This window comes from Leptonychotes weddellii, chromosome 10 (assembly GCF_054177405.1).
Source record: "Leptonychotes weddellii isolate Sample4059 chromosome 10, ASM5417740v2, whole genome shotgun sequence".
In the NCBI taxonomy this organism is placed as follows: Eukaryota; Metazoa; Chordata; class Mammalia; order Carnivora; family Phocidae; genus Leptonychotes; species Leptonychotes weddellii.
The window spans coordinates 50,446,047-50,461,298 of NC_138378.1; the positions used below are offsets into that span (position 1 = coordinate 50,446,047).

General features: G+C 47.5%; 1 protein-coding gene across 3 annotated transcripts in view; it reads right to left on the reverse strand.

The window, feature by feature from the left end:
* NPAS2 (neuronal PAS domain protein 2) overlaps nt 1-15,252 on the reverse strand; it is a 156,156-nt gene that overhangs the window by 43,001 nt on the left and 97,903 nt on the right. For all 3 annotated transcript variants that reach the window (XM_081833411.1, XM_081833412.1, XM_081833413.1), the window contains exons 4-5: nt 11,477-11,568; nt 7,131-7,220 (exon numbers count right to left, since the gene is read on the reverse strand). In XM_081833411.1, the coding sequence (XP_081689537.1) occupies nt 7,131-7,220; nt 11,477-11,568 (182 nt within the window). The remainder of the gene's footprint in view (nt 1-7,130; nt 7,221-11,476; nt 11,569-15,252) is intronic.

Consider the following 15,252-nt stretch of genomic DNA (forward strand, 5'->3'; position numbering starts at 1 on the left):
CTTGATAAACTCATCCTTTCCTGTATTTTTAAACACGATCTTATAAACTCTTAAATTTGTATATCTAGGTAACTCTCTATTGTGTGTCCCCTGGGGATCAGAGGTTGACGTGCACCCCCAATGGCATTCTTTTGCACCCATACCTCCTCCTCCTCTGTGCTCAATGTCCCCATGGTATTGCCAACTGATCACTTGCCCATCCCAGACACCCTGGTGGCATCCTCAGCTTCTCCCCCTCCCGCCCTCATCTTCACATCCAAACAACGTCCAAGTGCTGAGACACACTCCTCCCTCAAATTCTCTCAGATCCTCTCACCTCCCTTTATTCCCATGGCTTTGACCCCCAGTCTAGAACACCATCATTTCTTATCTGGGGCATGAACTGACCAAACTGGTCTTCCCACATTGACTTTTGTCCCTGTCCCACGTATTCTCCACCAGCAGCCAGAAGGAGGCCTGTATCAGATCAGGTCACCACCTTGCTTAAAATGATTTATTGGCAGGGGTGCCTGGCTGGCTCAGTCCATAGTGCTTGTGACTCTTGATCTCAGTGTCGTGAGTTCAAGCCCCATGTTGGGTATAGCCCTGACTTCAAAACAAAACAAAACAAAACAAAAACTGTCTGTTGGTGGCCAAATGCTCGCAGAATGAAGCCTGAAGCTCCCAATTCACTTCTGAGGCTCGTACTACTCCCCACCCTCCAAATTTCCTTTTCTCCAGTTGGCCAGCTTGCTCTTCCTTCTGGGCCTTCCCCAGGTTGCACCCCGAGGTGAGGACATCGTGCACCTCTCCGTGTGTTTGGCTAACTCCTGTACCTCCTTCAGGTCCCTGCTTTGAAGGCACTGGCCCTGAGGAAGCACCCATGGATGTCACCCTCACTGTTGGGGCTCTGGCCTCTGAAGCCCCCTGCTCTACTTGTTCTGCGGTCCTGTAAGTGCTGGGGAGGGGCAGGTCCCCCAGACAGGAAGGTGGAGAGAGGCCCAGAGGTCGGGACTGAAAGCTGGCTCTGCACCCCCATCAACCAAAAGATGAGGAAGCTGTGAGGGTGGCGTAAGCTGCTGGTCAATCACTCAATGAATGCTCAGTGTGATCAGGTGTTTCATAACCATTCAGGAAAGTTCTCAAAGTTCTCTTGTTTGTTCATGTGCTGATGTGTGTCCTCTGCCTGCTTCATCCAATGGGAGCCCCAGGAGAGCAGGGACTCCATCTGCCTTCTTCACCCCTGGGTGCCTGACATTGAATGGTGCTTGGCCTTCGAGAAAAATGCACTGACTAGCTGAAAGAAGTGGTGGGGGGTGGTGCGCAAGCAAGACAACAGGAGTCAAAACAAGGCACCCCGAGAACACTGAGCATGGTGTACAGAGTTCAGTCATATGCACAGAGAGGTTCCCAGGGAATGATTCCCACAGGGAGGAATCCCTGAGCAGGAGCTGAAGGACAAGATGGTGTCTGCCGGGCAGCCAGGGTGCTCCAGGCAGGAGGTACGGTGCGCACAAAAGCATCACAGGAGGGAGGAGAGCAGTGGAGGCAGGTGGTGCAAAGGGAAGCGAGGCCAGAGCCAAGAAGGCCACAGAGGAGTGAGTGCCTTGTTCTGTGCGCCTGGGGTGGGGGGGACGGGACCCGCTGAGGGGCCGAGAGGAAGGCACGGCCGGACTGTACTTGTGCTTTCTGGCCTGAAGAGGGAGGGAACACAGGACACCACCAGGCTAGAGAAGGTCAGTCTGAACAGGCTCAGGGAAAGGGGGACGTGATGTGCAGGACAGAGAGTCCAAACAGGTCACGCAACAGAATCCACCCAATGCTGACTGAGGGCCACCGTGTGCCAGCCACCGCCTTGGGCGCTGGGAAGAAACACAGGAAGCAGGGGAGGCCCTCCCCTCTTGCAGCCAGCAGTCCAGGGGCTGTGAGGAAGGGGGACACCACTTGGTGGCCGATGAAGGACAGGAGGTGGAAAAGGAGGGACTCCCAGCTCGATGGCGCCTGGGCTTGATCTCTGTGGGCAAAGACTCTGCGAACCCCTGACTAGCCTGTGCTATCATTTTCTCCTTCGGGCTCTCTCCAAGTTCCTTCTGATGTTCTTGATTTTATTTTAAGCTCATTCCCTTTAATTTTTTAGATGATGACTAATGCTCACAGATGACAGTAGTCTTTCTTCTTAAAGACACTGCAGATACAAGAAAATGATGACTAAGTCACTCCATGGCCTTTTCTTGGAGAGCCCGTTGGAAGCCCCCTTGCCCTGATGTGAGTATGACAGAGAGCAGGGTTCCGGGGCTGCCTGACTTAGCTGCTTCTGTGGAACACAGGGCTGTGGGGGCACCTTGGGCTACAGGTTCCTCACAGAATAAAGATGAACCCCGGATGGAGGTTGGTGGGGTGGTGGTGGTAAGGATTGAGTTGACACCCACAAAGGGCTCAGAGCCATCTCTTGCTATGTACTCACTATTATATTACTATTATGTCATTTCCACGTGCTGACAGGCAACACAAACAATGATGGTTTGAAAATTTAAACTCTGGTGCTTACAGGAGAATAAATTCTGTCTGCACTTGAACTATCCCTTGAATGAGCTGAGCTCTGTTTATTAAAATGACAGCAATTACAGAGACAAGGGAGGGCACGTGCCATCCGCATCCATCTTCCCAGCTGAATCACAGTGTTGGGAACATCATTTACCTGCTGGAGACAGAAGGTTCTCTACCCCAGCTTACTGATAGGTCCTTGGCTGCTTCCTCAAGAACCTTTACCAAAACCACTTTCACTACGAACACCTGTCCTAATTCCAAATCGCACATCTCCCGTGTTTCTTCTTGCGCCCCTCGGGAGCCTGGGGATGATCGGGAAGTGCTTCGGGACACAGCAAGGCATTGTCCTCTCTCCCTAGGAACGAGCAGCACCAGTTCGGTGGCACCCAGCCGAGTAAAAGGAGCCCACCCACGGAGCGCACAGAAGCCGGCTGGCTGAGTCGGAAGGGAGCTGGGTGGACCCTCTGTCCTGCAAGGTCCCAAACGGGCCCTGGCAGGTCTGGCTGGAGATGTGTTGGCCACGGTGAGAAGTCTTGGAGAAGGGGCAATCGTGAGATGTCGTGGAGGAGCCTTATGCTGAGAAGAGGCAGGAATGGGCTCCCCGAAGCAGTCGGGGGGCTCAGTCTCCCTAAAGGGCCAGGGGGTTGGAGGCACATCCGATAGGCTTTGATGCAGTCTAGACCCAGAATCTAACTGATGGCCCAACGGTAATGCTTTCAGAAGCCAGTACTGGGAGTGACTTTGACCTTAGAGTCGTGAAGAATTAATTAGAATATAAAAGGTACGAACTATAAAGAATCTCTGTTCATGAGAAGAACCTAGAGAGGGAGAGATGAGCCACAAGATGAGAACAGATTTGTAACACATAAGCCATGGTGTAAGTCCTAAAATTAAGGTTCAGTGTTAAATGCTGCCTTGTCACCTAGCAAAACTGGGAGGCCCTCAACGGGCCCAACTGAAAGTTCTCCTTCACACTCTGCCCCTGTGGAAAGGTCCCCTAGCTAAACAATGCTCCTTATCGAGGGGGACGGGCACAGTTCCTGCTCATTGCTGGGTAGTGGGTTTAACTCCCTGCCAGCCTGTGGAATTATTCTAATAAACCAGTCTCACCCCTGTGGGGACCGGGGGTGCCCCACCCTCCTGTTACTATGAAGCCTGCTTCTCACAGCCCCTGCTGGTGCGGCCCCGTGTGGCCCCATGTCCTCATCTGCCAGGCTGTGAACGCATGAGACCGATAAACGGCTGTCAAGCTCATCTGTCCAGTGTTGGGTGTTGGGCCTTCAGCCGGATCTGTATCCTTAAGGCAGAGTGAGCAGGAGGCGATTCAGACAGTATCCGACAGAAGACTAGTGTCGAGAACCATGGAAAGAATGCCTCCAAATTACAAGAAACAAACCAGACAGTCCAGTAGGAGAATGGCAAAATACCCGAACAAGCACTGTGTTCACAAAAGAGGAAATCCAAATGGCAAACACGCATATGCAAAGACGCTCAATCGCATTAGTAATCGGGAGAAAGGCAAGTTAAAACTCCACGAGTTATGTTCACGTGCGAGACTGACAAATGCTAAGAAGCCTGACAATCCACGTTCTGTGACATGGGGTGCCTAGGACTCTCGACTCTGCTGGTGGAGGGTAGACTGGTGCAACCATTGTTAACGACCTAGTGTCATCTGGTACACCCGTGAAGGTGCCCCCACTCTCCAATCCGGCCATCCTACACGTAAGTTCTCTACGGCATGCTTGCAAATGTTCATCAGGAAACATATGCAGCATGTTCACCAAAGCACCTTCTAAGAGTTCCAACCAGGAATGGATGCAGCAATGTTAGCACATTCCTCCAATGGAATACTAGGCAGCAACGACATAAACCCGTGACCACCACTACTAACGGTGTGAGATGGATGGATCTCACAAACAACGTGGAGCAAGAGGAGTCCATTTCCTATTTTCCTAAAGTTAGCCAGAAGGGAATACTAAATCATATTGTTGAGTGACAAATCAAAAGTTTGTAGAACTCCAAAGAAAACCAAGGAAGCAATGACCTTAAAAGCCAGGAAAATGGTCATCTCTGATTGGGAGGTGGGGGGGTGTGATGGGAAAAAAATACACGGGAGCTTCTATGGTTCCCAAACATAATTCTGTTTCTTCACCTCGGTGACAGCTACCTGTATGTTTGCGCTCACTTTATCATGAATTTAAACACTGAATGTATGTTTTATACATACTTCTGTATGCATGCTTTATAAAAATCAAAAGGCACATTAAAGTAGAAAAAATCGGGGCACTTGGGTGGCTCAGTCGGTTAAGCAGTTGCTCAGGTCATGATCTCAGGGTCCTGGGATCAAGCCCCGCATCGGGCTCCCTGCTTAGCAGGGAGTCTGCTCCTCTTTCTGCCTGCCGATCCCCCTGCTTGTGCTCTGTCTCTCTCTCAAATAAATAAATAAAATCTTTAAAATAAAATAAAATAAAATAAACCAAACCTAACTGGTGACCTGGACTCTTTCAACCTGTGACCAGCTCTGCGCTGCATGCAGCCACACCTACCATAGCCCTCCTAGACAGAGCGACCCCCAGCTCGGCCCCCACCCAGAGCCATCTCTGACCAGATGCCTGGGATCAGGCGGGTCCTTCCAGCAGGTGAGGGGCAGGCCGGGGAAGGAAGGGCAGAGCAATGTCTCCTGGGAGGTGTTTCATGGACTTGCTGCTGTGTTGTGTGGTAACGTAAGCCAGGGGCTCTGTCTTTCCTTTTCTGCGACCTCCTCTCCCTGCTGTGACCCTTGCCATGGGAACTTGGCCCTTTATTCTACTTTCATCTTGCACTGCTTGCTGGAGCTTTCACTGGGAGAACCAGCATTCCACGGAAGTAGTTTTTGGTCTATAGATTTCTCCACATTTATAAGCACTTTTGCCTTAGATGATTTTCCTTTGGGGAGGTGGTGTTGTCCGTGCCCATATTTCTCCCTTTGGAGGCACCTCCCACTCCTGCCGAGCTGTTTGCATGGCTCCCGAGGTAGCAGCCCCATTTATGAACTCAGCCACTCACTCAATGAATACTTAGGCACGTCGGGTCTGTGCTCAAGCCTGGAGACAGGACCTCTGCCGTATGGACCGGTAGCATGGTCCAGCCCACTAAGCAAACATTGCAATCATTAACAAATCAAAACAGCAACAGTGCAGGGGGTGGGCGGAAACACAAAGGTTAGACAAACAATGGGGTAATGCAAAGGCATCTGCCTAGCAAGGTAAAAACTGCTTTTTTTGGGCTATACCGCACAGTGACCAGCAAAGGAAGAATGTGGACAGTGGCCCTGATCTGCATTGTTTGCAGAAACGAAGTGATGGGGAGTAGCTTCTGAGGAAAAGGGTAGCCCAGGAAAATATGGAATCTTGGGCCAGTAGCAAAGCTGGGCTCATCACCCCAAGGAAGGCGAGCTGCTCACGGAACAAGGCTGCGCTCTCCCCCAGCACGTGCAACTAAGGAGAGGGGGCCATGGTCCTCCGGTGTCTTCCTGGCCCAGGATTTCCTTTGTACAGGAACCAAGGGAAGTTGTGCTGGGAGTGGGGAGCGGTGGGGTTAAGTGGTTTGATAGGGCTTGTGGGGAGGAGAGAGAAGAGAGGAGGCTTTATCCCCATCAGGATGCTGCTGGTAGAACTGTCATTCAAAGTCACAGTCTGTAGGAATAAATAACGTGTGGCAGGAAATGGAAGGCTGGCCAAATGCCTTTGAGGGATCCCCAGAGGTGGACCGTCCACCAGCCAGGTGCTGCTTGGTGAGCCAGGTCCTTCTGACTGGGGGTTACCAGGCGCCAGGCAGGCTTAGGCAGAGAGGAGGAGGAGAGGGAGGGAGGAGGAGAGGCAGAGAGGGAAGAAGGTAGGGAAGGAGGGAGGAAGAAGGGGAGGAAGGAGCATCTAGGAGGGCCTTTGTCAAGCAGCACCCAGCCCGTCTCTGAGCCTCCATCTGGAGTCCCTGGGACAGCAGAGCTTGTCGTCCTGCCCACACCCTCCCCATTCCCCAAGGCCTCCCTGGTCCAAACAAACACATCCTCCCAGAATATTTCAACTCTCCCCCCACCGCCCCCATCACCCCTGTCACAGATCCTTTATTACCATTAAGTGTCACCACCTACTTGCAATCTCAGACATGTCCCCAAACCACGTCCCATCTCAAGCCATCTGCTGCGCATTCCTCCACCAGCTCTCAGTTCACCTGGGAGGTCGGCTTTTCCCTTCATAGGATATACATCAGCCTCTGTCCAGGCTCTAAGATCTGCTAACTGTGCTAGGCCTCTGTCGTCAGCTCAGCTCCTGTGTGGTTTCTGGGGCACAGAAGGGTAAGGACCTGCACCCACATCCCCCTGCCAGGTTTTGCCATGTCGAGATCTGGGTGCCTTGTTTGTTCTAGAACAGCATATTCCTGCACCTGCCCTTCCTCTAGAAGACCCCCCACCCAGGACTCTGGCCTCAGCTTTGTTGAGGACACTCCTTAACCCTTCTTACACACAGACCCCCTCAGACCTACATCACCCCCGATCTGAGATCTGAATGGTTCTCAAGGGAAGACGATAATGTGGACTGGCAAAGGCCAGCAGAGCAGAAACTTACTGGTAAGTGCCCAAGGAGAGGTGTGATACTGTCAGAAACATATAGGATGCTGCCGTCCGTTGTCACTGCAATAATGAAGCCGTCCAGTGCCTGCAGAGAACCCAACAGTGGAAGGCTCCTTAGTGGCGCTTTTACGGAGGAGGATGTCACTGAAGCAAAGGATCCCCTATTATGACACTGAATTTACTTTGCAATTCTTAGAATATTTCCACAAATAACCTCACTGCACTCTTCAGCCTAGCACACAGGATGGTTTTGTATGCAGAATTTGTCTAGCCCAGGCAAAGGGCTTGCTAAAGCACTAAAGGGCTCCCTGGAAAATCTGACCTCTTGGTATCCTAAAACTCAATTTAGCCATGGGAATTACCTAAGTAGTTTTAATGGTAAGCATCCCGTTGGGCTGGACCAGAAACATCACAGTTACCATTAAAAAGATGATATTTTATGGTTCCCATCCCCTGATCCCCAGTATCGCTTTGAGTTCAGTGGTAAACATGGACCAGAAGGTATCGGACCTAATAGGTGCATTAACAACTGTCGGTCAGGGTCGACCTCTGCCCACATTCATTGCCACAGGAGGAGTGCCTCCCGAAGCAACTGTTTGTCAAGAACATTCGCTTTACTTGCTAAGTGTCTACTGTATGTGAGGCATGCTGCTCTAGGTGCTTCTGATAGAAAAGAAAGGATGCAGGCTGTTAATGTTTTCTCACACTTCTGCTGTTTTGTTTTTAGATTCCTTATTGGATGCTCACGATGCTTTCATAAGACACATCTGAAAGTTGATTTCTAAAATTCAGACTGTGTAATTCAGCACTGAATGGGGTCATCCTGGCAACGGGATATACGGGTGCCCCGAACAGAAGGAAAAGACTAAGACAAGCCCATCTCATTGGAAAATGAGTCTCTGAGGGAATTATGCTCAGGTGGACCGTTACTGTAAACCTATCACTTTGTACCGACTGCATCTTTGAAATAGCATCTTCCTCGAATGTGAGAATTTTTCCTCTTTAAAGGAAAAAAAAAAAGCCACACTGAAATATGTGCTTAGAAAGTTCTGGAAACATTTTGTATGCACTCGGCTAGTTTCTCCCAAGGTGTTACTGGAAGTCTGCACGGTCAAAGGGGCATTAATTTGTTCAGTTAGGAGGGTGCAGCTAGGTGCACTGCAACAGGAACCGGAAACGGTCCACTAACTGGGCATGGAGGGCACCGTGCCAGGATGGGAGAGAGCTCTCTTCACCAGGAAAATGAACACTAGGGTCATTTATTATTTTATCTTACATATTGCAGGATTTAAGACTGAAAAATAGATTAAAGCATGTTTCTTAAGAGGACCTCATCCTTTTGGGTTACATCAGTGGTTTTCAACTGGGGGCACTTTTGCCCCCTCTCCCCTCACCCCTGTTGGGAGACATCTAGCGATGGCAGCACACATTTTTGGTGGTCACTACTGGGGTGGGTGCTGTTGGCATCTAGTGGGTAGAGGCCAAAGATGCTCTGAAACACCCTACAATGCACAGGACACCCCCATAGCAAAGAAGGTGTCAACAGGGCCGAGGATGAGAAATCCCAAATAAGATTTATGGGCCATGGTGAACCCAGAGGTATATCCTGGTACCTTTTGTTTCTTTTCCTAATGGTTTTTTCAGTTCTATTTGCGGCACTCCTCGAGATGAGCTTTAAGAGGTGGGAGCTGTTGAGGAGGTGAGTGGGACCTTTTTGGAAAAAGCAGGGCAGCATACTGGGAAAAGAGAAGCAGTCCAAACGATCTTCTTGCGCAGTGAGCCCAAGCCCCTCTTGGATTTCTAAAGCATGTGGGTGTTAAAAAGCTGAAGGTATTTATAGATGGGAGATAACTTTCATCAGCTTATTGGCGTCTTCCATTAAATGCTCAAGAGGTGTGCTGAGTCACTGCTTGGAGCGCACTTGCCGGGTTTTAGAGGGTCCCCTCAGCCTGATCTGAGGGACTCAGCAGACTGACTGCCAAGTCGCAAAGTAAAGGTGACTGAGACGGCAGCTTCAGGGATGCCAAAATACCACAACGGCCCCAATTTTATACTTGCCACACACCAGAGGAAACAAAAACACCCCTTTCTGCCAATTCCTGATTCTGATATTTCCTGTGTTCCTGGGGACAACCTCTGGGCTAAGAGAAAAGACGCTGAATACAATTCAGAAGAAATGCTACAAACTCACTAGGGACCAGTCAGCAAGAGCTGCTGCCCCTTCGTCTGAGCCGTCGTGTTCAGGTGCTTGTAGTCAGCATCTACGTCCGCTTACACGGTACCCGCCTGGGGGTTCTGCAGCCAAGGCACTTTTGTTCTTTCAAACCCCATGACTGTGCACAGCCTCCCGGAGTCTGGGCTGGGGCCTTTCTGAGAGGAGAGGGGAGGACTTGGGACTCACATCAAGAGGGCACAGCACCCCGGGGCCTGATGGGTTCTGTCCAGATTTAAAACGGAACCTCACGGTTACCAAGACATGGCATCTGAATTCCTCACAGTCCCTGAAATGGCTCTGGAAGAGGAGAGGCTGTGTGGCTGGAAAGGGACACACACGAGTAAGAAGATGCCTAGTGGCAAATGGTGACAACCTCATCCTCTGGCCCGGGCCATCTGGGAGAAGATACTGCAAGTGCGGTTACTCATGGCCAGGTCTGTGTCTCCTGAAGGGCAACAGGTTGGAACAGAAGCTTAGAACAGTCAGAGATAAATCAGAAGCACTAGTGGGTGGGTTTCCCAGGCTCCTCAAAGCTGCAATTTGCCCAGAAGACCTGCTTGTTGCACAGGATTAACTTCAGGCTTAATTCACTCATTGGGCACGATTCCTTCAGATTCGCTTCAAGGAGTCTATACTGGGAGCTGGGGAACGTGCAGAAAGAATATACATACAAATCTAAAATCTTCTTTTTCTAGAAATTCCAGTCTCCCAAATCTCAGTCCTGCCTTGCAGCCCAAATATGTATCCATTTTTAACTTTCTAAAAGTCTTGTTTCCTTAGACACTTTTGATATCTTGAAACTCAGTGGGGGGGGAAAAAAAAAGAAAGATGTGCTACAGGCTCTTAAAAAGAGGCTGGGTGCTATAGGGTTATGCGTTTTAACTACTGTCCCTAAGAATTAAAAGATAAAACGGTTTATGTAAAGTAGCATAATGATGCATTAATTCAACATTATATTTCACATGCTGGTCTAAATTTAACATACTTAAAATGCATTGCTTCTGGAGAAAGTTCTGTATTTTCTTTAAATATAGTTCACATGTAGATTTAAGTATCTTTCATTTTATGCAAATGTTCATTAATGCGCTTATATTTCATAATATTTGGACATCTTCATTCTGGCATTTTCTTACTCCAGTACTTTCTGTTTTCTGCATAGTTAATCTATGTAAATTAAAGTTTACATCAGTCTTATACAGGCACCTAAGATGAGATATAGAAAGAAGCCGCTCTCCAAAAACCCTGCCAGGAACCACTGACATGTAGCCAGCGTCTAACTTCCTTTCGCTGAACTCATTTGTCTCGGTTTCCTCTTCTAAGTCAAGGGCCCAGACATGCCACGTCGGGAGCCTTCTCTCCCTCCACTGTCATGTCCATACACTCCCAGCCTAATCCCCAGTTGAGATGTCAGAGCACCCCGCCGCATGTTTTTGTAGAGACTCATCCTCATCTGTACAGATGGGTTTCACCCAAATGTAAACACAGGACACTGAAGAAGGCCACTGGCCCAGCTCGGCCAGATTTCCACAAATTTAGCCCTGAAGATGGGTGTGGGCACCTAACTTTCTAGAGGAAGAAATGTGAGCATCTTTCTCAGCCCAGAAATGGCATGTGCTGGGTGGGGAGGCACAGGGTCACTTACGGGAGACACCCACATGCTATGTTGATGTAATATGAGCTCAAGTTAAAAGCCTAACTTCAAAAGAAGACTTTTGTTTTCAAAATGTGTTCTACTGAGGGAAACATAATCATATAATCACTGCATTCTAAAGAGGAGACTCTGAGCCACAAGACAGTGCAGAGATGCACTTTTTCCTTCCCTCCTTCCCCTCCTTCTACCTGCACCCTTGTCCCTCCCCGGGTCCCCCACTGGGTGTCCTCTAGTTGGGAGACCATGAGCGGGCTCGCCCTGCACACACTCACATCCAGTTTTGGGATTCTTGCTTATACTGCCAAACTCTAGCCAAAAAATAAGCAAGAGCACGCAGGGCTTCAAGGGGTGTCTGTTTCAAGACCTCTTTCCAGGGTCAAGAACAGTTGTTTACTTTGGGCACCGGGTCTTATCTGGAACAAGCAGCTACATTTTGATTTGCAACAAATTAAGCTAATTTGAAAGTGCATTTCACCTCCAACATTAGCTGGGTGAATTCTTCATTACTGAGGAATGAAGGCTTCCAGTCCTGCTGAATATCACAGATTTCCGTTTGCGCTGAGACTTCTAAAAAAAAAAAAACAAAACCCATAAATAAACGGTTATAGTCAAAGGCACCTTGGAATTAGAATTAACAAATGAAGCACACTTATTTCTATGTAATTTTGTGTAAACTTCTGTGTTGTTTAAATTAAAGAAGCCCAGATAAGGAAATAGGTTACCCTGATGTCCAAGGACTAGGAACTTTGGATGTAATGGGCTTAAAGGCGTCTCTGGATGTTTTCACACCCTTTTAATGAGGCTTCAGGAGAAGAGTCCTCCGCCCTCTGTGTGGCCATAGCGCCTGCCAGTAGCAGGAGCACAATGCCCTTGAATTTCGGCATGACAAAGCAGTTGGGAGTTAGGCAGTCGCCACCTATCAAGGCAATGGGAACAAAGACCAGGACGGTGGGACACAGCCCTAAGCTGCCTCTTCATGGTCAAGGCAAAGCAGAACACTTTAGGAATCTGTGGGATTTTCAAAAATTCCAGACACACCTTAGGCTTGTAGTAAATAACCTCCTGTGTCTAGGCAGAATGTCATGTATTTTTCAGCATTTCCAGGTACTGAAGTACAACATGTCAGACAAATACATGTTACTTAGTTGCTTTTAAAGCCAGAATTTATTCTTCTCAAACCTTTTCTGGATTGATCTATAGTTTGCTTGTTTCTGTTCTACCTTGTACTGGAGATGTTATTCATGTTTGTAAATTCAATAGTCATTGGAATACACAGGACTCCTTAAATACTCGAGTTCTTTTGCATTTTTGAAAGTGGATTTTGTTTTATTACTAAAATGTCTCTGATAAGATTATTACAGATAGCTCAAATGCTGTATCAGATATATTTGTTTTTCCTTCAGTTGATCCTCCATCTTTTTTTTTTTTAAGATTTTATTTATTTATTTGATAGAAAGAGAGAGAGTACAAGTAGGCAGAGCAGCAGACAGAGGGAGAGGCAGAGGGAGAAGCAGGCTCCCCGCTGAGCAAGGAGCCCGATGCGGGACTCGATCCCAGGACCCTGGGACCATGATCTGAGCCGAAGGCAGATGCTTAACCGACTGAGCCACCCAGGTGCCCTTGATCCTTCATCTTAACCAACATTTTGCCCCACCTTATGTAGTAAGAGGTTTCTTTAGGGATTATTTTCGTGGTGCTACTGGGATGGTTTCTTCCTCCAAGATTTTGGAAAGAACAAGCTGTTGCTGCCCCGGTGGCCAGAGGCTGCACAACGTGAAATGCATCCTGGGAAGCCGAGGCAGGGGGCTACACATAGTCCCGGACCAGTGTTCATTCTGGGGTGGGTGCCAGCCGAGGCAAGGAAGAAAGGGTGAAACTCTCATGTCCTCAAATGGTTGCCACAGTTTGACCACTTAGAAAAGAGATCTACCCAGGCCATCTGAATAAATTAATGCCATAAGTGTTCTCCCTTGTTCCCCAACACATAAACTCATCTGTAATGTTCTTTTGACCATTAGGATCAAGCTGTAGATTAATTGTCCAGGAGAAGAGTCTTCTCAGCAGCCCAAAGTTGATTTAGATAGTGGTCCATTCAACTTAATGGTAAAGGAAAATGAAAGGCCCATTTCTTTTCTGTTAAGTAAATTTTAGATCATTTAGTATGACTTAGATTCATTCTAAACACCAGCCTAATAATATTGAGAGCAGCCATTTCTTTCACTTTGTATTTCAACAATTTGATTGCAGTCCTTGGAAATTAAGGCTCACTTCACAGCATATTAAATAAATAAATATATATATGTTAGATAAAATGTCTTAAGGCAGGTAAAAAAATGTTAAACTGGGAAATGAAGTTTAGTGTTATAATCATGTCTCCACTGGCATTTGATGTGACCAATATCATAAGCTACAGGTGACAGGGCAGGGTCAGCAAAGAGGTGTGGTGACAGCAGTTTCTAAATAGCAAGGGAAGCAAAACCACCTGAAATCATTTCTTTTTTGAAGAAAAACATTACAGTTAACAGCTGAACCCCAAAATTCTACTGTAGTGTAAATTGCAGTTGTGCCCTAGAGTGCTCACCTCCCAATTGTTCCTGGTAGGTGTGAACAAGGAGCAGTATGTCTCTGGGTTATGTGTGGTCAAAGAAAAGTCTGGGAAATAGGGCAGAAAGTCTCTACTAAGTTGGGTTAATATTATCCTGTCCACCAGAGACATTTCTCTTTGTGTTGCAGCTTCTCCCCATGCCCCTAGTCCCTATCCACTAAGGCAGACAAATTGAAGGGGCATGAAAGAGGAATATGATTTGATGTTGGATGAAATCAGCTTGAGATTCACACAAGAAAAGGAAAGCATGCAGGTCAGCCTGGTCCTGTAGAAGTAACATTTAGATGGATGTGGATAAAGACATGCAATACACTTTGCTGTTTACATAATTTAGTGATTTATCTCTTATAACAGACACAGATGACACAAAATTTAACTACAAAGAAACATGGTCAGGTTCTCATTTTTTTTTTTTTTAAATTTTTACTTTTTTTTTTTTTTTAAGATTTTTTTTTTTTATTTATTTATCTGAGAGAGAGAATGAGAGACAGAGAGCATGAGAGGGAGGAGGGTCAGAGGGAGAAGCAGACTCCCCGCCGAGCAGGGAGCCCGATGTGGGACTCGATCCCGGGACTCCAGGATCACGACCTGAGCCGAAGGCAGTCGCTTAACCGACTGAGCCACCCAGGCGCCCCAGGTTCTCATTTTGATTTGGATTCCTTCAAAAAGAATATGTATCCATTCCAGGATCCAGATTTGCCTTCCAAGCTGAGAAAAAGGGGATGCTTGAACAATTATTGAGGAAAAAGTCATTATAAAGAATGATAATGACTACCTAGACTTAATCATCTTTTCTGACTTATCCTGTGGTCTTCCTGTATCATGAAGGCAGAAAGCATGTCTAAACCCACTGTTCTTAACCCTGGCTGCACACTGGAATCACCCCGCAAGTTCTAAAATATAGATGCTGGGCCTCACCCAGTAGTGTGCTGGTAAAAGGCTTTCCCTCCCTAAAGAAAAAAAAAAGAAAGAAAGAAAGAAAGAAAGAAAGAAAATGGAAAAAAAAAAAAAAAGCCCTGATTTATAGTGCTTTCCCATTTCTGTGGTGTAAATACTCACACAGTGGCTAATTTTAAGCTGTCAACTGGCTTGCAAAACTCCTGAAAATTTAACAATCATCTTTTGCAAGTCAGGATGAGCCAGCTCCAGCTCACCACTGGGGTTCCACCCCTAGATATTCTGATTTATTGGTCCCTGAGATGTGACCCAGTTATATGTATTTTTAAAACTCCCCAGGTGATTCTAATGGGTGGTCAAGGTTGAGAACCAGTAGGCTAAATGGCTACACTAATGGGCAGCTACAGCACAGTTATGATACAAATATCCCTAAGAGTTCCATAAATTATGCCTTGTGGAAAAACAGCATGGTGTGGTATTAAAAACTTGGGATCTGGAAGCAGACTGCGCTGTATAGATTCTCCCTGGCTGTCTGACTTGGGTGAGTGGCCTAACATCTCTGTGCCTTGGTTGTCTTATCTGTGAAATAATATTAACTCAGGGGAGCTGATGTGAAGCTCACATGTGTTCCTATACAAGAGTCCTTAGAACAATGCCTGCCTGACCCATGGGGAGCCCTGAATAAATGCTGACCATGTTGTTCTCTGCCCTACTGTGGATGCTTGTGGAGTTCATGTCCATTTGGATTA